Source organism: Carassius carassius, chromosome 18, assembly GCF_963082965.1.
Source record: "Carassius carassius chromosome 18, fCarCar2.1, whole genome shotgun sequence".
NCBI classification, from domain to species: domain Eukaryota; kingdom Metazoa; phylum Chordata; class Actinopteri; order Cypriniformes; family Cyprinidae; genus Carassius; species Carassius carassius.
Genome location: NC_081772.1, coordinates 4,126,984 through 4,150,750, shown reverse-complemented (window position 1 = coordinate 4,150,750; position 23,767 = coordinate 4,126,984). Strand labels below are relative to the sequence as shown.

Genomic DNA, 23,767 nt, shown 5'->3' with positions numbered 1-23,767 from the left:
AGTATCACCTGAGGAATGGAATGCATCAGTGCATTTTAATTGCTAAGTGGATGATCCAGGGATCATCCCTCATAAGATGTTATTGTCTTGGAAGCCCACAAAGATGTCTTTTGATCTCAATGGGGTTTTATCTACTGCTGTCTCTCCCATCTCAATGGCCCAGTTGCTTTTGTCAAAACAAACGTGCCATCAACACATAATTGAAATGAACACCTTGACCGATGAGGGGTTTTCATATGCAGATTCCTTCCACATATGTGATGTTGACTAAGCAGACGTCCGCAGATTTGTCTAATAGTAATGGTTTTAGTCTGACTTTCCTAAGTCATGACATCAGACATGCACAGCATGTTTATGTCCCACCTGTGTGCCTCTGTGGAGCACAAAACAGCATTTTATTGCCCATAAACTTGGTATAAACAAAATCTAGATTAACTATATAAACGTCTATTTTATCAAATGGATTTTAAAAGCTGCTTCTCTCTTTCTGTTTTCTTGTTCTAAGTCTGGATTCAGGAGAGGAGGACACTTTTAAACCCCCGTGGTCTGAGAGAGCAAAGGGCATTGCATTTGCAAACCCGTTAATGAGCATAGTCGTAAAACTAGATTTAAACCAGCCATTAACACATCTTGATCAATTATAACCAGGGATTTAACTTCTTCACGAATGGCCAAAAGTATTACATGGCTCATCTTCTAAGTATGGGTTAATATCATGTCAGGCGGCATTAGCCTTTTTATAATATAGTATGTTACCTTTGGGTTCAAGAGAAAAAAAGTAGAAATTATTTATGCAAAACAAACACAATGTTGCGTAACAGACACCTCAGCAATCAATTCACACATATCATTATTATTCAAATAGCAAAGAATCTAGGATCTAACTGTGATTCGCACCTTGATAGTGTGAAATGTTTGTGATATAAGTTTTGTTTTGGGTAGATATATGTATTTATATATAACCTATATTAACATGTAGTTGTAAAATATAATGTTTTACACTATTTTATAGAACAATTACACATATTTTATATTATATTAATACAGGGGGTTTAAAACTGAGGGCCAGGGACTTCCAGGGGGCCATTAAGGGGTGCTAACTTGTATTTTTTCTGTTGCCTTAGGCAATATTTTCTATAATGCTGCTTATTTTTTGTGTGACATAGAAATACATAGATAAGTAATATAGAAATAAATTTAGATTTAAAGAAAAATAATATTGTCCAGACAATATTTTGAGAAACCATTTCAGCAAAATAAAATTGAATATTTATTTATGTTTTACATTACATTTGCTATTTTTCTATGTTTGCATATTATAAATGGCTTTTTATAAATGTTAATGTACATTTGCCTTTATACTATAACAAGGGAAATCATCATATTTGGGAGTGTTTTAGCATGATAGATCAAAATGTCTGCAAAAGATAAAGTAATGTATTACTTTTACACTATTTTCTTACAACAAAGGGGTTTTAGCCAGTGATCTCCCTCAGGCAATATTTTCTCTAAAACTGTTGTAAGAAAATATAAAAAATACTTATATTTATTTATTTTTCTACATCAGGTTTATTATTTTCTAGTATATGTACGTACATTATAAATGGCTATTTACACGTGACAATATACTATGTTATAGTAACGGGACTATCATAGTTGGAAGCATCATAAAGTTTGAAAATCCCTATTTCAAATTATAAAAATGTGCCGAATTTTAGTGAAGTGACTGTTTAACCGAAGCATTTCTACATTCCTTTCCATATATTAACATGTTTACAGTGTAGAATACATAAAATTCGCGCAAGGACAAATTCGATCAATCAACATGTAACTGTGGGCCTGTTCAAACGTTTGAATGGAGAGAACGCGGCGCGTTTCAATGGACTTGAATGATGACAGTCATTGTGACATCACCAGACAACAAAAAGACTCGCGCTCGCGGGGCGAAGTGCTCCAATCAATGGCACAGACGCGTCGCGTGCTGGACGCAGAGACGAGTCTCCAAACAGCCTCCAAAAACATCTGCTGATCATACTTTTTTAAGCGAAAAATGACAGATCCAGGCAAACTCGCGCTGTCACTTTTGGAATTGCTGCTTTCTTTGCCTTAAGCGCTCGTGCACTTCATAAGAGTGTAGTACAGTCTAGTTTGAGGTGTTGCACAAGTATGAACAAGAAGAGGCGATTTGAGTTGCGGCGACTCTCTGTCGTGGGATAAAAAAGTCACTTGTGGATTAAAACACGAATACATGAGGAATTTAAGAGAAGACGGGATCGCAGACCGGCCACAGCGCTTCCTCCTTCGGTAACGCCACAGCTTCTTTCTTTAATATCAAGTTTTGCAAACAGTGCGCGCGCTTTAAAACCAGCGTTGACCACATCTATATCTCAGTGTATTGTATAACACTTCATAGAAGTGCATACATGTAGTCTGTATAAGGTCAGAAGGTATGCACAAATGAAAAGAAAACACCTCTCTGCTTCCTTATCTTATGATCTCTTTGTCGTCTTTGTTGCTTGAGTTGTTTTGCGTAAGATCTACCACCTGTAGCCTCACAACCCTAGCTCTACCTCAGCGAAACAGCTTTTGCTATAAATTCAGTCTTTTTGAAGACTTTCCTTTCATGATCTAAAGGCAGACCCCCACCCAGACACTGCTCTCTTATCTCTCTCTAATTGCAGACTCCATGTCTGCTGTCTTCATGTCTCACTTCTTTCGATTTCTTTTGATTCACTCTTTCCTGTTTCATCACATTTGTCTGACATCCTCTTTGGAGTTTCATACTTTCACTGTAGATCAATCTCTTATTATAGCCTGCAGCAGGAATATTATTCTTAATCTTTTTGCATGCGTGTGAGTTCATTGCCTCAAAGACATCTCCAAAAGATCTAGATATGTCTGTGGTTTGAGGCAGCCGCAGGTTGAATGTGGCTAGGGATCTTTTCCATGCATATAAGTGGTTGGAACTCTGGGCTGGTATTCAAAATGTTTTAGGACTTAAAGGAGCAGGTATTCCATAATAACCAAACAAACTTTAACATTCTATGAGTGATTAGAGGTCGGAACCTCTCTAGGGTGATTTATGACCCATTGTGCCTGCACTTGACATCAGATTGCTCCATCAGACTGTAGTTACAAGAAATGTATTGCATTTAAAAAAACAATGTTCTTTAATGTTCTTTAATGGTTCTTTGAAGGAATATATATATATATATATATATATATATATATATATATATATATATATATATATATATATATATATATATATATATATATATATATATATATATATATATATTATTGTTCAAGTTTCTTGAGATGTTACATTACAGGTTCTTCAGATCCGTGTATTGGTTTCTGGCTTATTTAAAGCAGATGGTTTTCTAAACAAAAAGTTATTTGTGGAACCTAAAAGGTTCTCCTATGACGTAATGTTTTTTTTTTTTAACCATGAAAATGTTTCTTAGAAAAATGTTCTATGCTGAAATTTAGAGTATAAATTTTATTAATTTGCATTTCCTCTTTGCAGGAACTGACTGAACATGGTCGCTGTGGTCCGCGCTCTCATGGTGCTGTTGCTCGGTCAGGTGTTGCTGGGAAGTACCACTGGACTCATTCCAGAGATCGACCAACGGAAATACAGTGATTCAGGGAGACACCCGCCGGAGCGATCCGATATTAACTTCCTGAAAGAGTTTGAGCTACGGCTGCTCAACATGTTTGGACTGAAGCGAAAACCCATGCCGAGCAAATCGGCAGTGGTCCCTCAGTACATGCTGGACTTGTATTATATGCACTCAGAAAATGATGACCCGAACATCCGGCACCCAAGGAGCACTATGGGAAAGCATGTGGAACGGGCGGCCAGCAGAGCAAACACAATACGAAGTTTTCATCATGAAGGTGAGGCCTGATTTTGGTTGTGAATATGCTGTTCCCGATTTATTTGAAATTAAAATGTAAAAATTCAAATGTTTTATTTTGAGGCTTGAAAGAGCATTTGTTTATTCCAGGAACATTCTAAAATTCTAAGGAATGATGTGACGAGACCATTTGGAAACTACTGACATTCCACAAACAGCTCTCACTGTTATTAAAGAAGCAAAAAAATGCATCCTAACGGTGACTTTACTGCAAATAATTGTTAGTGTCTGTCTTTTAAAGTAGTTTTCTAGACAAGGTGTGGAGTTCATGCACTAGTTATTTTCCAAGAATTCACAGATAAGCGGATATGCCATCTTTCGTACAGATATTGTATATTGAGTGTTTAGCTTTGCTCAACTCTTTATCACATGCTCAAGTTATTCTAGTCTAACTGTTTGAGCCAGTCAGGGGATTGTGGGTGGCCTTGTTGAATGGTCAGATTTAAATTCACTAGAAACAGAATCTGTACTTTATAATCATCCTGGGTGGCATGTCAACTGAGTCACTTTTAGGCATGTTATCTGATTTAAATATGCCCTCTCTTGATCTGGAAGATTTGAGCCTGTGAAAGTCAATGGCCTTGTTCATGAAGTCTTCTGTAGATACTGTTTAGAGGTCAACTTAAACTACAGCACACAATTTAGAAACATTTCATTTTAGTTTCATGGTAACATAGGAAAATCATGCTAACTTGCTGTACTGTGGTAAGGAGAGGGACCCATACGAGAGTCATTACAGGCTGTTTAGGCGGCCCTGTAAAATGGCACAGATTCGAATGGATGACATCCAGTGGTCAAGCTGACACACTGCAAACGATGCTTTTTGTGAGCTGATGTTGAAACAAACAATTTAACAAATGCATTAAACTTCGTCCCTGTTTACTCCAAATGAGACTTTTCTCATGCCCTCTGTAGTAATTGAGCACCTCCTATGCCTCAGGCTTCTCTTATTGTTTTAATATGGTTAACTCGGTGGTTGAGGACCTGACTAGATTTTTATCACAGCCCTCATAAAGTTTTTGATGTAATATTGTTTAATAATAAGTATGGGTAAGCTCCATCCGATAAGGCACTGCTGAAATAACTTTGATTTGACTTTGAGATTCTCAGCTGAGATACGCAATCAGTTTCAAGGTAGCCATCATAAATGTACGACTTGTACGATTTGCTGTTTTGGCATAACGTACAAACAGAAATTAGGAATGTCAATAGACTCATAACTGTTGCTGACTGCTTTCGACAAGCCCCAACATGTTCACAGTCACTCCCCCTCAAGACGGATTGACTGGGAGAAAAAGGAAAAGGTGAAGAAAGACAGACAGAACGAGGGAAAGAAAAAGCTGGGCTTTCCCACATCAAATAAAGCGTGCTTATCTTCTGTAGGCTCTTTGTGATTATGAAGCAGATAGGTTGGATTATTGGGAATGGAATTTCCAAAACTACTCTTTTCAAAAGAGATTAAGCAAGCTCTTTGGTCTGAGAGCGTTTTATTTTAGGGCATTGAGTCGTAGGAGTATCTGTTCTTTCGCTGATTGCAACCTTTATTCAATAAAGACTTGGAAACAAGAGAATGTTGTCACTCTACAGCCACACAAACAGCCTCACGCTCGCAGCTAGCCTTTCATTTTAACACCTGGTTCTACCATATAATCTCTCACTCAGGCCAGACAAGAAAATGCTGAGTGGAAAATCCTATTCAGAGTCAAAACAAAAATGTCAGGTTTCAGCCTGAAGTGCTTCAGAATCCAACAGTATTCTTTTGTTGTAGCCCAATTGGTTGACACGATCCTAACGAGCTCTTTCTTCTGTCCTTCCAGAGGCTCTCGAGGCACTCTCCAGCCTGAAAGGAAAAACAACACAGCAGTTTTTCTTCAACCTTACCTCCGTTCCTGCCGAGGAGCTGATCACGGCCGCGGAGCTGCGCATTTTCAGGGACCAGGTTCTCGGTGACACTGGTGCAAGTGGTTTCCACCGAATTAACATTTACGAGGTGTTCAGGCCAGCCCTGGCCCCTTCCACAGAGCCTCTTACCAGACTTGTCGACACCCGTCTGGTGCAGGACTCTCATACTCGCTGGGAGAGCTTTGACGTGGGTTCGGCAGTGGCTCGCTGGGCCCATGAATCCCTGCATAACCATGGGCTCCTGGTGGAGGTGCTCCATCCCGAGGAGTCGGAAGGATCCGCGGAGGTTGAGAGAAACCGGAGGAGGCACGTGAGGGTTAGTCGCTCCCTTCATGCGGACGAGGACTCGTGGGTGCAGGCCCGACCCCTGCTAGTGACCTACAGCCATGACGGTCAGGGCTCCGCCGTCCTAAATTCAAACCGAGAGAAGCGGCAGGTGCGGCAAAGGCCGAAGCAGCGCAGGAAGCAGCACCAGCGCACAAACTGCAGGCGGCATGCTCTCTACGTGGACTTCAGCGACGTGGGCTGGAATGAGTGGATTGTGGCACCACCCGGCTACCATGCTTTCTACTGTCACGGAGAGTGTCCTTTCCCACTGTCGGACCACCTGAACTCCACCAATCACGCCATCGTCCAGACGCTGGTGAACTCGGTCAATTCCAATATTCCCAGAGCATGCTGCGTCCCAACAGAGCTCAGTCCCATATCGCTGCTATACCTGGACGAGTACGAGAAAGTCATTCTTAAAAACTACCAGGACATGGTGGTGGAGGGCTGCGGGTGCCGATGAGAGCTACATCTCCCCAATGAAGACTGTTATTTATATAAAAGAACGTTCAAAGAGCTATTTTGGAGGAAGAAAAGAAATATATATGAATATATTTATGTTGACTGAAAAAAATGGGAAAATAAATATTTTAATGAGAGTGTTTGCTTTTTCTAGTGGCTTTAAGATGTTTTTTCCCTGTCCCATGTACATTTCAAAATGAGTGCAACTGCACATGAAGTATAATGCTCAGATTTTTATTATGTATTTATTGCATAACCACTTTATTTGTAAATGATGTGTATTTATCATGAAAAAATATATGATCTTCATTCAGTGTGCATCTGGGAATACATTATTTGAAACCAAAAAATAAACCATGGATGGTGTAGTTCTCTTCAAAAGTCATGATATAACAAACATGCTGTTGCATAAATCCCTGTGGTTACTTATGTAATATTAGATTTCATACTGACAGTGAGATTCTGGTTTGAGTAAAGGCCCATTAACACCAAAGACTATAACTATAAAGTTTTAATAAAGTTTCTTATTTAGAATAGGGAAGTCCGCAGCACAACTGTAATTGTAATGGCATCATAATAATATTGGAATCACTTTCAGAATGTTTTTTTTTCCAGCTGATAAACAATAAAAACATCGACATCCGATCAGAATTTACCTGATTGCAGCACATGCTTATAAAAATAGAACTTTATTGTGTGTTGATGTGGAAGCTAATATAATTATCATTATAGTTATTATTCTTGGTGTGAACGGGCCTTAAGAATTAAGCAGGTATAGAATCAAGACATGGCAGAAACCAACATGCCATATACAATGAAGGCAATATCAGCATAACTATATCATTTTGTGATGACTTTCCATAGATAAGGGGCAGTAAAAACTATGAACAATTTTTTTTATATTAAATAATCATAAAAATGGGAAACACTTTATTTTGCAACTACATGTCAACTAGCAGTCATTAGAATATTATTAGACTATCTGCTTAATATCTAATAATACTTTATTTTGATGGTCCCACAAAAAAACATTCTACTAACTAAAAGTAAGTTTGCAAGTACATGTCAACTTATTCTACTAACCTTAACCCAACCCCTAACCTAACTGTCTAAAGACATGTAACTGCGCATTAATTAGAGTTAGCTGACATGTAGTTACAAAGTTACTTAATAGTATGGCTTTTGTGGGATCATCAAAATAAAGTTTTTTTTTTTTTCATTTTGTTTTGTAAGCATGCATGGTCATATTAGTGGAATTTTTGGCTCTGTCAACTTTAGTGAAGTAAATCCAAAGGTATATCATACATATAATTATTTTAAATAGATTTACCACTGACATCCATTGGATGGTTTGTCCAATGATGGATCAATCTGGAACACATCTGATGCACAGATGTAATTATGTACGATCAAGTGTCATTCTAGGAAACAATTGCACTGGTTCTCTAGACATGATTCACATCTCATCTAAACTGAAATATTCATGCAGAAACATTGAAATGTGTTTTCAAAATAATAAATCACAATGACCCTGGAGCCCACTGAAGGCTGAGCAGCTTTGATTTTAGCATAATTATGTGTGTTTGGCTATTTCTTTTTCTATTTCTAAGTTTATCCAAAAGTTTTCTATTTCTTGCTATGTTAGTTTGTCATTGTATAGACCAAACCGCAGTGCTCATATGGAAAAACTCAACAGCTTTTGTGGTTTTTATTCACCAGATATTCACTCAACTCCAGAAGGAACTGTTTTCTTTTAAAAATCCCAGAATAAATGCTTTTAATGAAAATTACAATTCATGCAATGGTAAAAGCTGACTTCCTCCATCCCGAGTGCTCATAGAGTAGGGAAGCATTCTCAGTGAGTGTTATATTTAATGATCTGTCTTTAAAGAGTCCATAAAGCTTTAATTGAGTTGTATAGCAATACAACTCCCCTGGCATGTTTCACATTTAACATGCATTTCCCATTGTCCGTCCTATTCTGTCAGTTCTGACCTTTTGACTTCTTACTACCCAAGAGATCAGGGGAATAGAGCAGGGTCAGGGTCACTCCAGAGAGCCATAAAATATTTCATTCCTTACATTTGTCAGACAACTACATCAGTGGTATACTATGCTATGGTTTCACATGGAAGTACCCCAGGTGGGCCAATCCTACTATGAAGTAATTTTTTAATGTCACCATTATTTGTCAAATAGATGAATAGAATATAAAATTCAAATATTAACATATTAAATAATATATTTAAAAATAGTAACATTTTGTTTTTTTAAACTTGTTATAGAGTATATATATTATGTTTATTATGTATGTAAGTTGATATGCATTTTATTTCATATTATTTATTTATATTTCATGTAAAAATATGCATGGAACAATTTACATTACTTTTAATAACTGTTAATGCATGCATATTTTCTAAAGTTACAAAGTTCGAAAGTTGCTTTATATTTAAAATAATAAATAATGAATATTAACATGCATGCAACAATTTCTATAATATTTTTATTAATGCTTGAATTTTTATTTTATTTTAAATTGCATAGTTAAAAAGTTACTGAACAGCAGAAATGACCCTGGTCACTGGATGGCTACCGTTCACAATTAAGTTGTTTTACAGAAGACACAGAAACTACTAGTTAGGCTTTAATGTTTTATTAATTACTTATTTATGTCTAAAATGAAAATCTGCCTTAAAAATTGCAGTAGCTTATAAACACATACTGTTTCAGTTAAACTTTACAATTATATATTGACTGAAGATGTACATTTTTAAAAAAAATTTTTAAGGCATCAAAAAAGGTCGGGAAATACAACCACATGCCTTTGTCTCGGCATCTGTTGGGAGGGATTCAGTTTGGCAAGGAACAGTAATTTGATTTGTCTCACTGAGTGCAAACCACACCGAAAGTATCTGTATCTGTATCTGTTCCTCTGACCAGATTCATGCAGCATCAGAATCCGATTTCCAGATTTCTGGCGGTTGGTGTTTGGAAACTATGCAGTGTGTACCTTTGATGAGGAGAACCCGACTGAGCTGGAATATGAGTGCTGGCCGGATGCCAGAGGGATGCTGAAGTTCGGACAGGGTCTGCGGCGGATCGGAAGGCTTTTTTTATCCCACAGCGGAACGCTAATTTGAGAGAAGGTTCACTACACCTTTCTGTGAAGCATCCGTATGATGACGTCCAGCACACTTGGAAACGAAACATCTGTGGAGCAGCTCAAAACACATCAAAAAGCCACACATCCACATGTTGCTGAAAGAGGAAAGAAACACACTGAAATGACTTTTCCAGAGTGACTGACAAACCCAGAAATGATGGGTCTAATTCTTACGTCCCTTTAAAGAACATATTATTCTATTACATTATTAGATTTTATTGTGTGTGTGTGTGTGTGTGTGTGAGGAGGTGGTCATTTTTTGGAAAATGTACAGAATAGAGGCTGTGTTTAGGCCTATAAGAAGGCCAGGCCTTCAAATGTTAGGAAATGACTCAGTTGTATTTATGAAGTCTTCTGTTTGTTTGTGTTTTTTCCACTTCGGCTCCTGGAAAAGCAGATTATTTGCACATCAACTGTTTAACCCAGCACAAAATCTTAGAGATGGATTCATTTCTACAGGCCGTGGGTGAACAGAGCCAGCGCTTTTCTTGCATTGGTTAAGCTGACCAAAAGTGTCACTGGAAAATCTTTGTGCCACCTGTATTTTCCCTCAGAAACCCTTGAAAATAAATTTTATAGTTATGGGTGTTTGCTAGGCGAGCATCAATTCTGTTGCTCATACTTAGGGTTAGAAATGAACGAACCTCTACCCCTGAATATTAAAGACACATTTATGATTCCTCAAATTGTGCGGTTTGTTTACAAACTTTCAACGCAATAGGATATAAGATACTGGCCTGGAATATAATAAAAATTGGTATGAAGAAAGATCCAGTACACTTATATTGACAGAATCTGGCACCCACAACACTTAGTGTTGCATTGGGTAAATACTACTCAACTTTTTTTTAAAGTCATATTTAAAAATGTAAAAAAATTATGTAGAAACTTAAGTAGAATTAAGTACTCAAAAAAAAAAGTATATAGGGTTTTTGCAGGTTTTAAGTAAAGAAATTTTAAGTAATTAATTGAAGGGAACAATGCGTCAATATTGAAGGGAACTGTGTATTAGAAGACTTCATAGTTTGCAAATAGAATCTCCATTGCTTTTTAATTAAACAAAAAATTTAAGTGAAGAAATTTTGGCTTGAATAGTGCTGCTTCTAACCAAATTAGTCAAAATGGTTTATGATTAAACCAAAAATAATTAAAAAAAAAAAAGGTAAAAAGGTTTTTATACCCACTGACAGATATTTGTTCTTGTTTTAATCATAAACTCATTTAATTTTGCATTTGAAGTAAATCCTGATTTAAGGGTGTTTAGATATTTATATTGGAAAAAAACCACTGAGGCAGATATTCTTTTTTGTAGTGCATGCAACATTCAGTGCCATGACTTTATTAATTTAGATTTTTCTGCTCTGATTTGAGACCAATTTAAGACCTCAATCTGTGTAATTACGACTTGCAGAAACCCTGATTATAAGTAAAATGAAGTTGACAAAACGTTCAAGATTTGTGTTGCATTAACTAATTTGAAGTAGTTCAACTGAATAAGCAACAAAAATCTATTTTCTAATCTATTCTTTATGAATGGGTCTTCCAGGACAATTAAATGCACAAACATGTGTTTGTCTTTAGAATGCATATATCTCCCAAACCCATGCACCATTTGTTGTGCACACTAATGACCATGGCATCCACTCAGAATAGAGTCAAGTCATTTTGCTTTGCACCAACACACAAACCCACAAGCAAACACATGGACACACACACACACACAAACACACACAAACACACACACACACACACACACACACATACACATACATACACCCACAGAACAGGTGCCTCTGGCCGAGTGAGTCAGAACCCTCTCGTGGCCTCATGTCAGATCCACTGTTTGCTCTGATTCAGCGCCAGCACACTACGACTCATACCTTGAACTATTTCTTGTTGGGACACAGGCCTCTTTCCCCTCACTGTAAACCTCATTGCTCATGTTCCCCAGAGACTTGCTGTAGTAAACTTTGGTCATTTTTCTTGACATTTATTGACTGATGGTAACCATGGCAGTACAGTGACTTGGTGTATGAAAGCATTTTGATGTTTCTCATAAAAGCGTTGCGTGGAGGATGTTTCAGTTTGGAACACTCTAGTGAGCAAGCATGTAAACAGATGGTCAAAGGAGATATTTGGGGTGTTTGTTTCTGAAGGGCAGCTGTAGCACAGTGCTGAACGCAGTTGGTGGTCTATCTGTTCTCTATCTTTACAAGAATTTTGGTGATGCATGCACTTAGATAAGGCCCTGTTTGGATAGCTCAACTAATGGACAAGTTTAAGTGAATCGCACAAAGCCATTTCCAGGTCACATTTCATCCCAAAATCAAAAGGAATAAGATATGAGGAAGATATATACACAGCAATTTCTTTTTTGGCATTGAAATATTGTTAATAAATATAAAGTGTTTTCTTAAGTATTTTCTTTTTTTATATATAAGAAAAAGGATATATTTTCTATATGTCTAAATATATTTATCTCTTATATAAACACTACTGTTTGAAAATTGGGTTTAGGATTTATTTAAAAAACAAAATAGATTAATACTTTTATTCAAAAGTAACAGTTAAAAAGGGTAATATTTTGCATTGTTACAATATATATATATATATATATATATATATATATATATATATATATATATATATATATATATATATATATATATATATATATATATATATATATATATATATTTCAAATGAATGCTGTTTCTATCATCAAAGATTCCTAAAATAAATCCATGGTTTCCACAAAAATATTAATCAGCACAACTGTTTTCAACAATAATAAGAAATCAGAAGGATCATTTAATACTAAAGACTGGAGCAATTACATCTTAAAGTATAATCAAATAGCAAACAATTATTTAAAATTGTATTAATATTTCACATTATTAATTACATTACATTGACATTTAATAATTTAGCAGACACTTTTATCCAAAGCGACTTACAAATGAGAACAATAGAAGCAATCAGATCAACAAGAGAACCACAACAGTATACAAGTGCCATGACTAAGTCTCAGTTAGTCATGGCACTTTTTTTATTTTTATGATATGTGAAAGACAAAAAAAAATCCTAGTATTAGTTGGTTAAGTGTTGGCGTAAAAGATGAGTCTTTAGATGTTTCTTGAAAATGAGTAAAGACTGTATGAATTGAGATTGGGACGTCATTCCACAAGCTGGGCACAGTCCAAGAAAAGGTCAGTGAGAGTGATTTTGAACTTCTTTGGGATGGCACCACAACGTGTCGTTCACTTGCAGAGCGCAAACTTCTGGAGGGCACATAAGACTGAAGTGAGTTTAGGTATGTTGGTGTCATGCCAGTGGTCGTCTTGTAGGCAAGCATCAGTACCTTGAATTTGATGTGAGCGGCTACTGGTAGCCAGTGTAACCTGATGAGGAGATGAGTAACATGAGCTTTTTTTGGCTCATTGAAGGCAACCCTCGCTGCTGCATTCTGGATGAGTTGCAGAGGCTTGATAGTACATGCAGGAAGGCCTGCCAGGAGAGCATTACAATAGTTCAGTCTGGAGAGAACAAAAAAGAGAGCTTGGACAAAAAGTTGGGTGACTTGCTCTGACAGGAAGGGTCTAATCTTCCTGATGTTGTATAAGGCAAATCTGCAGGACCAGGTCATTGTAGCAATATGGTCTGTGAAGCTTAACTGATGATCCATCACAATTCCTAGGTCTCTGGCTGTCCTGGAAGGAGTTATGGTTGACGAACCCAGCTGTATAGAGAAGTTGTGATGAAATGTTGGGTTAGCTGGAACCACCAGGAGTTCTGTCTTAGTAAGATTGAGCTGAAGGTGAGGGTCATTCATCCAGCTAGAAATGTCACTCAGACAGGCTGAAATGCGAGCAGCTACCATCGGGCCATCTGGTTGGAATGAGAAGTAGAGTTGGGTGTCATCAGCGTAGCAGTAATAAGAAAAGCCATGCTTCTGAATGACAGATCCTAATGACGTCATGTAGATGGAGAAGAGAAGTGGTCCAAGTACTGAGCCTTGAGGAACCCCAGTAGCAAGTTGTTGTGACTTAGAAACATCATCCCTCCAAGACACGCCGAAGGATCTATCGGAGAGGTAGGACTTAAACCACAGGAGTGTGGTTCCAGAGATGCCCATCTTTCTGAGGGTGGACAGGAGAATCTGGTGATTAAGGGTGTCAAAAGCAGCAGACAGGTCCAGTAAGATGAGTACTGAGGATTTTGAGGCTGCTCTTGCCAGTCGCAGGGCTTCAGTGACCGAGAGCAGGGCAGTCTCAGTTGAGTGGCCACTTTTAAAGCCAGATTGGTTGCTGTCCAGGAGGTTGTACTGTAAAAGGAACATAGAGAGCTGGTTGAACACAGCTCGCTCAAGTGTCTTTGCAATGAATGGAAGAAGGGATACCGGTCTGTAGTTTTCTAAAAAGCGCTGTATTTAGAGATGGTTTCTTAAGCAGTGGACTTACCCGAGCATGCTTAAATGCTGAGGGAAATGTTCCAGAGTAAAGAGAGGAGTTGATAATGAAAGAGTAAGTGAAGGTATGACTTAAGAAGAGATCACTTGAGGAAGGTGAGTGGGGATCGGATCAAGTGGACAAGTATAAGGATGATTGGACAGGATAAGTTTGGAAACTTCCATCTCTGAGAGTGGAAAGAAAGAGGAGAGAGAGTGTGCATTGGTCATTGTGAAGTTATCCTCAGTCTGTGGTGTGGAGAATTGGTCACTGATGGTTCTTGTCTTATTTATGAAGAAAACTTCAAAGTCGTCAACTGTAAGAGTCGATGGAGGAGGAGGTGGAGGCGGATTAAGAAGAGAGGAGAACGTTTTGAAGAGTGTCCGAGCATCACAACAGTTGTTAATTTTGTTGTGGCAGTAGGATGTTTTAGCAGTGAAGACATTTGCAGAGAAGGAAGAGAGGAGAGACTGATACACACTGAGGTCTGTAGAGTTTCTTGATTTCTGCCATTTCCTCTCTGCAGCCCTGAGTTTAGAGCGATGTTCACGGAAAACCTTGGACAGCCAGGGGGCAGATGAGGTGGTGCGTGCTGGTCTAGACGATACTGGGCAAAAGTTGTCCAAGCAACAGGATAGAGTGGAGCAAAGAGTGTCCGTAGCACTGTTCGTGTCCAGTGCTGAAAACTGAGAGAGTGAAGGAAGTGAGGATGAAACCACAGAAGATATGCGACACGGAGAGAGTGAGCGTAGGTTCCGTCGAAAGGTGACCTGCGTTGGAGTGTGTGCTGCTTCAGGAGTAAGTGCTAGGTTAGCAGTAATGAGGAAGTGGAGCAACTGAAGAGTTGTCCACATAGCAACAGCACGGATGAGGTCCAGTTGGTTGCCTGATTTGTGAGTCACTGTACTAGACACTCGCTTGAGATCAAAGAAGGCGAGCAGAGTGTTGAAGACAGCAGCCTGGGGTTTATCTAGGTGGATGATGAAGTCAGCAAGCAGTACCAGAGGAGTACGATCTTCAGGAAAGTTTGATAGCAGCAAATCCAACTCCTCCAAGAAGTTTCTCAATTAACCTGGGGGACGATAAATGTTCATAAAGTGGATTTTAACAGGATTTTAATTTTACAGTAATGGCATTTGATTCAAATGAATTGTTACCCGTAGGTGATGGTTGAAGATCAAATTTCCATTCTTTTGATATAAGGAGACCAGTACCTCCACCCCTCCCAGTCATACGAGGAGTGTGGGAACAAGTGAAATTAGTGGAGAGGGCTGCGAGAGTGGCAGTGTCTTCAGGTTTGATCCAAGTCTCAGTCAGTGCCATGAGGTTGAGACCGGAATGAGTTGCAATAGAATTATACTGTTTTTACTGCATTTTTGATCAAATAATTATCACCTAGGTAAGTATAGGAGACTTAAAAAAACACCAATCACCTTGTATCTGAATCGGAACATAAGAATGTGACCCTTTCCATAGAAAAACCAGCAGATGATTGAGAAAAAAACAGAAAAGACATTAATAGTTCACCTGCGAAATGCTAAAGCTTGACGGATTATAAGATTACTACAGTAATCCTTTAGTTCACTGTACACTTGCAATCCCGATTCCATCACAGATGTTATTATACCAGCCACAGATGGCATTGATTTTTCACATTAAGTTTTCCTCCGGCTCCAAACCCAGCTGATTCGGAGGCTTCACCGTAAATATGGAAGGGCTGATATACAATACGCTGTATTGCTGAAAAAATGTTTTTGAAGATTTTTTGGATACATCTGCTCCAGTTTTTCTCTGTAAATGAGTTACATTCACGGACTGTATCAATGTCATGTTGATTCTTCTCTCTCCAAAAGTAATCGCGTTCAGCATATACTCAGACTAATCAGGCTAGTTTGTGCTGAAAAAGTCTGGGTAAGGACACACACACCTCACCGTTGGTGGCCTAACTGCAAAGCCTAGTCTTGAACCTGCTGCTTAAAATGGATTAACATGGGGTTGCAACCAGCCGCAGGGCCTTGGAGGGCGGGCAGGATTCGCTACCCTGGGTGGTATGGCGTTAATTCCCTCCTCACACGTTTCCCATTAGTGCAACAGGCTACATATGAAACACCAGGCAACTTAAGTCAGGGACACAAAGCACCTCAGCCCAGCCTGATTCATGGCACCAGTCATTGTCGATCAGTTTGAGACCAACTCTACCATGCGCTTCAGAGAATGAGTAATGTCATGCCATACCAACAAATTAGCATGACGCTTTTTGTTCAGACGTCATCTGGAAGTTGACTGGATGGAAATGAGTAACATGAGCGGTAAATACTATCTTTACTGCCAGTCAGAGAAATGGGTGACTGTACATTTTAATTGTATAAATTCAGACATGAATTTGTGTTCACGACTCAATTCTGCAGTATATATATATATATATATATATATATATATATATATATATATATGTATATATATATATATATATATATATATATATATATATATATGTATATATATATATGTATATATGTATATGTATATATGTATATATATATATATATATATGTATATATATATGTATATATGTATATATATATGTATATATGTGTGTATATACATATATATATATATATATATATATATATATATAGATATATATACAGATATATACTGTATATATAAGATTTCTGCATTCCAAAAAAATCATAGTTTATTATCTATTTGGCATTATTGAAAAAATATTTTCAAAATGCATTAAAATGGATCAGGATAAAACTGTTCATTGTAAAAATAATTCAATTCATTCAGTTAAAAAGTATGAATGTTGCAAATATGGTTAGCTGTGGAACACGCTATATCCACTTAGTTAAAATCTTATAAGTAAAGAGATTTTATGATTTATTGATGGTAAATATATAAACCTAGTTATTGTATTGTAATGATAAAACTCCATAATCATCGGGAAGAAGGAGGCGGGAACCGGCAGACAATCAAAATTAAACTTTAATAATCAAAATAAACACAAAACAGCGCATCAGCCCCTCGCGGACGACTGATGCGCACAAATAAAAACCAAAACATAAAACAAAGCCCAGGCCTGGTCCTCTCTCGTCCTTCACTGTCGTCGCTCCTGTTTTATATCTTTCCATCTCCTCCGTGGGACTCAAGACCGGTGGGTCGAACAGGTGTCGTTCATCTCCAATCACTCCACCGGCCTCGCTCGTTCCCACGTCCCTCGGCCCCGCCCCACTCGTCACATGTATGTTTAAATCATGTTATGTTTATTAGTACTATTATTAAAAACCTTACTATGACTATTACAGAAATAATGCCCATTTCATTTATGTTTAATTGTGAAAGACAAATATGCATCACATTAAGTCTATAAGTGTGTTTATGTTGAAACTGTAATCCAAGTGCAAAATGCAATTCAAGTACATGAAACTTAAATTTAGGCCTAAATATTTGTTTGGGTGAGATCAGAGTTTTTAATGCATGTCATCTCCTTCCTCAGCTTGAGCTCTTGAAACTTTTGTATGCCTCTTACATTACATGTGGCTGCGAAAGAGGTATACTTAACTGTATGTGTGTGTGTGTGTGTGTGCAGAAGAGATGGATTGCCCTCTGCCTGCCTCACCTCAGCTCACTTCCTGTGAGTCACTTCCTGTCCCAGGCCCAGAATCCTGCTGTCCTCTGGCTGATGTCATGGCAGTTTTCCACTCCAGCCTATGGAACATAAACATCTGGCCATAAGATCATAAAGCGGAGATGAGTGCCAAGGCTCTGCTTCAGACCACCCCATCAGTGAATGCATCCTAGCACATTATTGTCAAAGTCTGATTTATTACCAATAGTAAAGCTTCTTTCGTGTGCATCATTTCATGCTTTTTTGTTTCAAGTCACTCTTAAAAATAAAGGTTCTTTATTGCCATTTAATGTTTCCAAAAAGAAACCTTTAACATCTATGGAACCTTTACATTGCAAAGACATTTATTTATAGAGGAAAAAAGTTCTCCACGCTAGGAAAAAATGATTCTTTCAAGAACTATTCACTGAAAGGTTCCCAAGTAATCTAAAATGTTCTTCTATGGAATCGCTGTGAAAACCCCCTTTTGGAACCTTTTTTTTAAAGGCACTTAATTACTTTGCTTAGCATACCTTCCCAATAAATATAGTATAATTCATTCCAACGCATGGTGTTCAGGCTCAATGTCTCCAAGTCGACACCTCTATGTTCGCAAAGGAAGGCAAGAAATGCCGGAGAGTGGTCGTCAGGCAAAGAGAAGGAAAGTATCAGTGGGTCAAAGGTCAGAGGTGAAAGCAAAAGGGCAATGGGCATATTTCAACCTTCATTTGCCCCCTAATTCATCCTTTCGGTGCATCGCTTTTTTCGTGTCTCCTCTTTCATTCGGTTCCGCTCCATTGGTCCCCACCGGCTGCCTGTTGACAGCAGCGCAGCACTTATAGTCTGCTGTGGGAAAGTTAGTGTGGGGCATTACGATCAGCAGAATCTATTTGACAGAACGGTTGAAGATGACATATCCATACAGATGTTTGAGAGACAGGACGGGAATGTCTGGTTAGGGCCAAGCATTGGCTATTGCTTTTTTTCATTCAGTTTATTATCTGGTTCCAAACACATTATAAAAGTCTTCTTGAGCCATCTTTTGCTTTGTTGTTTGGAAATCAACATGTTTGTAAAAAACAAGGTTTTAAACTTATCCCAGCTGTCAACTTATTTTTGCATAATATGTAATATATACATGGGTGTTGGAATCATTGGATTTTTTTAAGACCAATTATATTGGACCCATTCACTTTTACCATTTCTAATTCAGCACAAATATCTGTTCACTTTTCAGATCGCCATCAGTCAAATCCATTCCACTTGAGGAAGACCCTAATAAATTAATCTCCATCAGCGTTTTAGCTACAGTCTTGACTTCCACGCTGCTGCTTTCTCAAATCCGTTCCACTTGGTTCATTCAGGGTTCATAAAAATTAAAATCCATTCTGTTTTTTCACTAACCACGTCTGCTGCACTCCCCCGACACAGTAAGATAAACCAAGCATCTCAGCATATCTGCTGCTAAGGTGGGTCTGGCTGTGTGCTCACATACAAGCTACTATTTAAGTGCTATTTATGTTCATAACATAATTTGTTCGCTTGTTGTTTTTTGAAGGCATCATGTTGTCGTCATACTTACACTATTGTTATTACACTAACAGTTATCTGACGTTTTTGCTAGGCTAGCTAGCTAGCTACAGTACATAATAATAAAATAAATTATTATTATATATATTAGTGGTGGGCATAGATAATTTTTTTTTAATTTACATTAATCTCAATGTAATCTTGGAATGAATCTAGATTAATCTAGATTAAAATGGCTCATTTGAATTCTGCCGAAGGCATTCAGAATATGTGTGCAACCCAAATAAAATAATGACCAAAGGTAACGTTAAGTCTTTGAGAACGGGTTTCTCAAGCTAGGTGGTGCATTAGAACAGGGGCTCATCTCCTGTTTCCAAAATGCATCACAAAGTGCTTGAGAAAGCTGTATACGAATTCCACATTGCACAAGGTGCAAACAACCTTACACCTGTTTCACACATAATCCGTCTGCAGTGTGTATGCGTTGCTTTTTTTTTACGCACACATGTTAATGGATTCTAGCGTTCACACGGTTGCGGTCCGTCAGTGCGTTCCAGAAGCTTTGCGTCTGCAGCAGTGCAGCGATCGTTTACGTACCGAGTAGCGGACTGCAAACGAGTCCTGTGTGAAAGCACAATTAGTATGAGTCCGTGCTTCTTCAGCACCACATATGTAACGCACACGGACTGCATATGCACTGCAGACGGATTATGTGTGAAACAGGCGTGCGTCTTGTCGAGGTTTCCATTGGGAAACTTGTTTAAAAAAAAAAATCCCTGAAGCAAACCCGGCGGCATTTTAGCTGCATCCATGTTAGCACATCACGTTTGATGTGGTAATTTCACAGTAGGCATACACACAGGTTTAAAGACTCGTTCTCGCCCCCTAAAGATTCGGCTAGGTATACATGCGCGCTAAAATATCAAGGTGAAAGTCATCATAGCTCGCCTAGTATAGACACAGCTCCCAACCCAACTTTGAGAATAGATTAACGGCGATATTTTTTCTCCCTTTAGCAGCACGTTAACGCAGATAACGGCCCACCACTAATATATATATAGAGGAATTCTGTTATTTGGATGGTGAGCTGTGTTGGATTTTCGTCAGACATATTGTTTGGTGTTGAGGCCAAATCATTCCATTTTAGTATCATCTACCTCAGAATCTTTAGATGGCCTCAGAAGGTGCGTTTTGGCAATTCTCAGTCTGACTGCATGTGGCCTTTCTTGAGGAGTCTTTTTTTACTTGCAGCCCTCCCCTACAAGCCACATTTGTGGAGAATTTGTGATGTTGTTGTCACATGCACACAAGGACAACTTTTTGTCATAAATTCCTGCAGCTGCTTCAGAGTTGCTGTAGGTCTCTTGGTCGCCTCTCTGACCAATTTCCTCCAGCTCTTTTATCCAGTTTGGAGTGACGTCTTGATTCAGGGAGGATCTGTGTTTTACCAAATACCTTACACTTAATAACAGACTTCACTGTGCTTTTTTCTGACATGTTGGTGTTATATCTTTCACTTGGATGTTATAGTGAAGACATAATCATTTAATAAATTATCTTAGATGAAATCTGGCTCATTTTCAACTTTAAAAAATTCAAAGCGGTGGGAAACATTTTATCTCATCTTTCCCTGCCTAACCTTTAAGGGCCTCTTCATAGATGGCATGATATAAGAGTTGACCAAACAAAAAGAGCTGAAAACACCTCCTTTTAGTCTTTATTTCTGTGGGCAGGACACTTCTGTACCCTTTCTAGCCGAGCGCAACAGAACGTACCACGACATCCCGTAACTCTTTCAGTTAAACAGTTGTGCAACATTCTCCGAGACAGTTTTACTAACATTTCCCCAAATATTTAGATCAGAGTGTAAAGGCTGCACATGGCACAGGAGAGCATTAATCATATAGCTCGACTGAAGTGCTCTATAAGAGTGCAGAGTATTTGCAGAGTTTGTAAACATTGGCGACCGTCTCAGTGAAAGCCAATGCCATCGGCGTTCGAACACAGCGTGTTTGTTGACTGTGATATAAAATAGTGCTGTGGGGTTTTGGGTTTCCAGAGAGGGAGCCGGCCTGAGTATATTGAGTCCTTGTGGGGAAGACGGTTTTAATCGGAGCATTACCCACATTTCTTCCTGTTTCTAATTTGGAGCTGCGGTGGTTTTTGTCGCATGGCCAGCAGCCTCTCATCCACCGAGTGTCCATTTCCTCTGAAGTGAATAGTAGCAGGTGTGTTGGCATGGCTTGAGGAGAACAAACTCCTTGTTTTTCTCTATCTGCAATGCATTTGTCTTCCTTTCAAAGTTAGAACATCCTGTAACAACATTGTTTAGTATAAAACTAAATAGGGAAAAAAGCACACAGATGCAAGACTTCATAAAAGCGTCCCCGTGTCACATCTACACCCATCTTCTCCACCTCTTCCTTGCATGACTTCAGAGCTGAAGAGTTCAACCCACCCACTGTGATGCACCACGAAAAACAAGCAGGAATGTCATCTCCGGGGGAAAGGGGCAACCTGTGATTGGCAGAGAGGGGAAGAGAGTCAAAATCTGTTCGAGCTCATTAGGTCCAGTAAAAAGCAAACGTATGACCTTGTTCAATCACTGGAGATGTGCTGTCAGGACACTCGGATTGGCATTAAACCCAGCGACCCTGCCTGTAACTTCCGCAGTTCCTCATTTTTGGCCTAATGAAGGTTTGTTTTTAAGGGGAATCGTCACTTCCCTTGATCTACTATGCACACAGTTGGTGCAGATTAAACAAATCTGATTTACACCATTATGACCAGCAGGCATTGTAAACTTGTGGTGTTTCAAGAGCTTCAAACAGTGAATCATTTCAAAAATCCTGATTTCTCCCATCACTTCCAGCTCATAAGACTTATAAGACCTAAATAAACATATACATGTTTGCATAATGTAAAACCTTTGTAAACATACACATCGTGGGACTGCTCATGTGAGCACAGTTTTTTTAATCTGATTCAGAAAATAGTTGGATTCAAGCATTACATTCTTAAGTCAGTTCAGGTCACTTTCAATCCAATCGGATCAACTGAGGTATTTACATGAAGGCTTTTCAGTCTTATTGAGTCATCAATCCAATCATTTGGGTGCATGTAAATGTAGCTATAGAGAAAGTCATGACTTCCAAGCTTTTCCACGTCGGTATTAATGGTCCGTATGATCCATGTTTTCCTATTTGCTCAGGGTTTGGAGTAGGACATACACATTGCCTCGATGATGAATCGCAAAGGGTAATACGCCCACTTGTGCAACAGAAACAACAACAAAACGGTTGTTTCCCATGAACCGTAACCTACCTCCACACTTGGACCAGAAGTGATTTAATCTAGGCATGATTAGTGGGCCACGCTATTCAAAAATCTGATAAAGTGTTCATTTTGCATGTGAAAACTGCATCCAGTTGGGCTGTAAACATCAGCCAGAAATATTTTCATCTCTGAGAGGTTCCAGGTTTTTCCTTCATGTGGTGGAGCTTATATCAATAGAGGATACAGTCCCACATTAATCTTCATGCTGTGAGTTTCACAGCTTTGAAATACAAGCCACAACCATGAAGGGAACATTGTTGTGAGCTGTGTTTCAGGTGCATCCTAAGTTGGGCAGCTTAAACGCATTTTCTAGACTTTCGATGAGTGTTTTTTATTTCACTTTGGCCTAATTCGCTTCCTCCACATGTGAACTCGCACAACTGTGCAGGAGCATGCATTGCCTTGAGGTCTCATCAAATGACTCCCTGCTGGTAAATGGAAAATAAAATCGTGCTCTGTTAAATGGCATAATTATAAAAATTGGAAATTAGCACATACTAAGTCATAATAATGAGACAAAAACTCAAAGATTTCAAGATAAAATGAATTATGGTCCAAAAGGCTGCAAAAGACATACTAAGTCATAATAACAATAAATTGAAATTATGATATAGCTACTAAGCCACAATTCTGAAATGAAAACACAATTATGACATTAAAAGTCATAATAGCATACAAGTCAAAAAGTAAGTAGAAATTATGGCATACTAAGTCATAATTCTGAGATGAAAAGTAAAAATTATGAAATAAAAAGACAACTATCACATACTAAGTTGGCTCTGAAATAAAAAGTCAAGTTAAATGAGTTAATATTATGACATACTTAGAATTAAAAGTTAAAATTATGAGATAAAAGGACATAATTATGAAATACTAGGTTAAATAAGCTGAAATTATTACATACTAAGTCACAATTTTAAGAAAAATTGAAATCAAGTTTCATCAAAGAAAACATCACCAACGATATTTCCCTCTGGACACCCCTTTCTCCTCAGTTCAGCTACTCAATGGAAACATACATTATGAGGACGAAGTCTCCCAATGAAATTACTCCCTG

The 23,767-nt window shown here is 38.3% G+C and overlaps 1 protein-coding gene across 1 annotated transcript; it reads left to right on the top strand.

Moving 5' to 3' along the window:
• Window positions 1-1,932: 1,932 nt before the first annotated feature.
• LOC132092154 (bone morphogenetic protein 2-like) lies at window positions 1,933-6,754 on the top strand. Its single transcript, XM_059498252.1, has 3 exons — window positions 1,933-2,304; window positions 3,533-3,906; window positions 5,744-6,754. Exons 2-3 carry the CDS (start codon window positions 3,546-3,548, stop codon window positions 6,616-6,618), a joined length of 1,236 nt encoding a protein of 411 aa, XP_059354235.1. The 5' UTR covers window positions 1,933-2,304; window positions 3,533-3,545; the 3' UTR covers window positions 6,619-6,754.
• The last annotated feature ends 17,013 nt before the right edge of the window (window positions 6,755-23,767 follow it).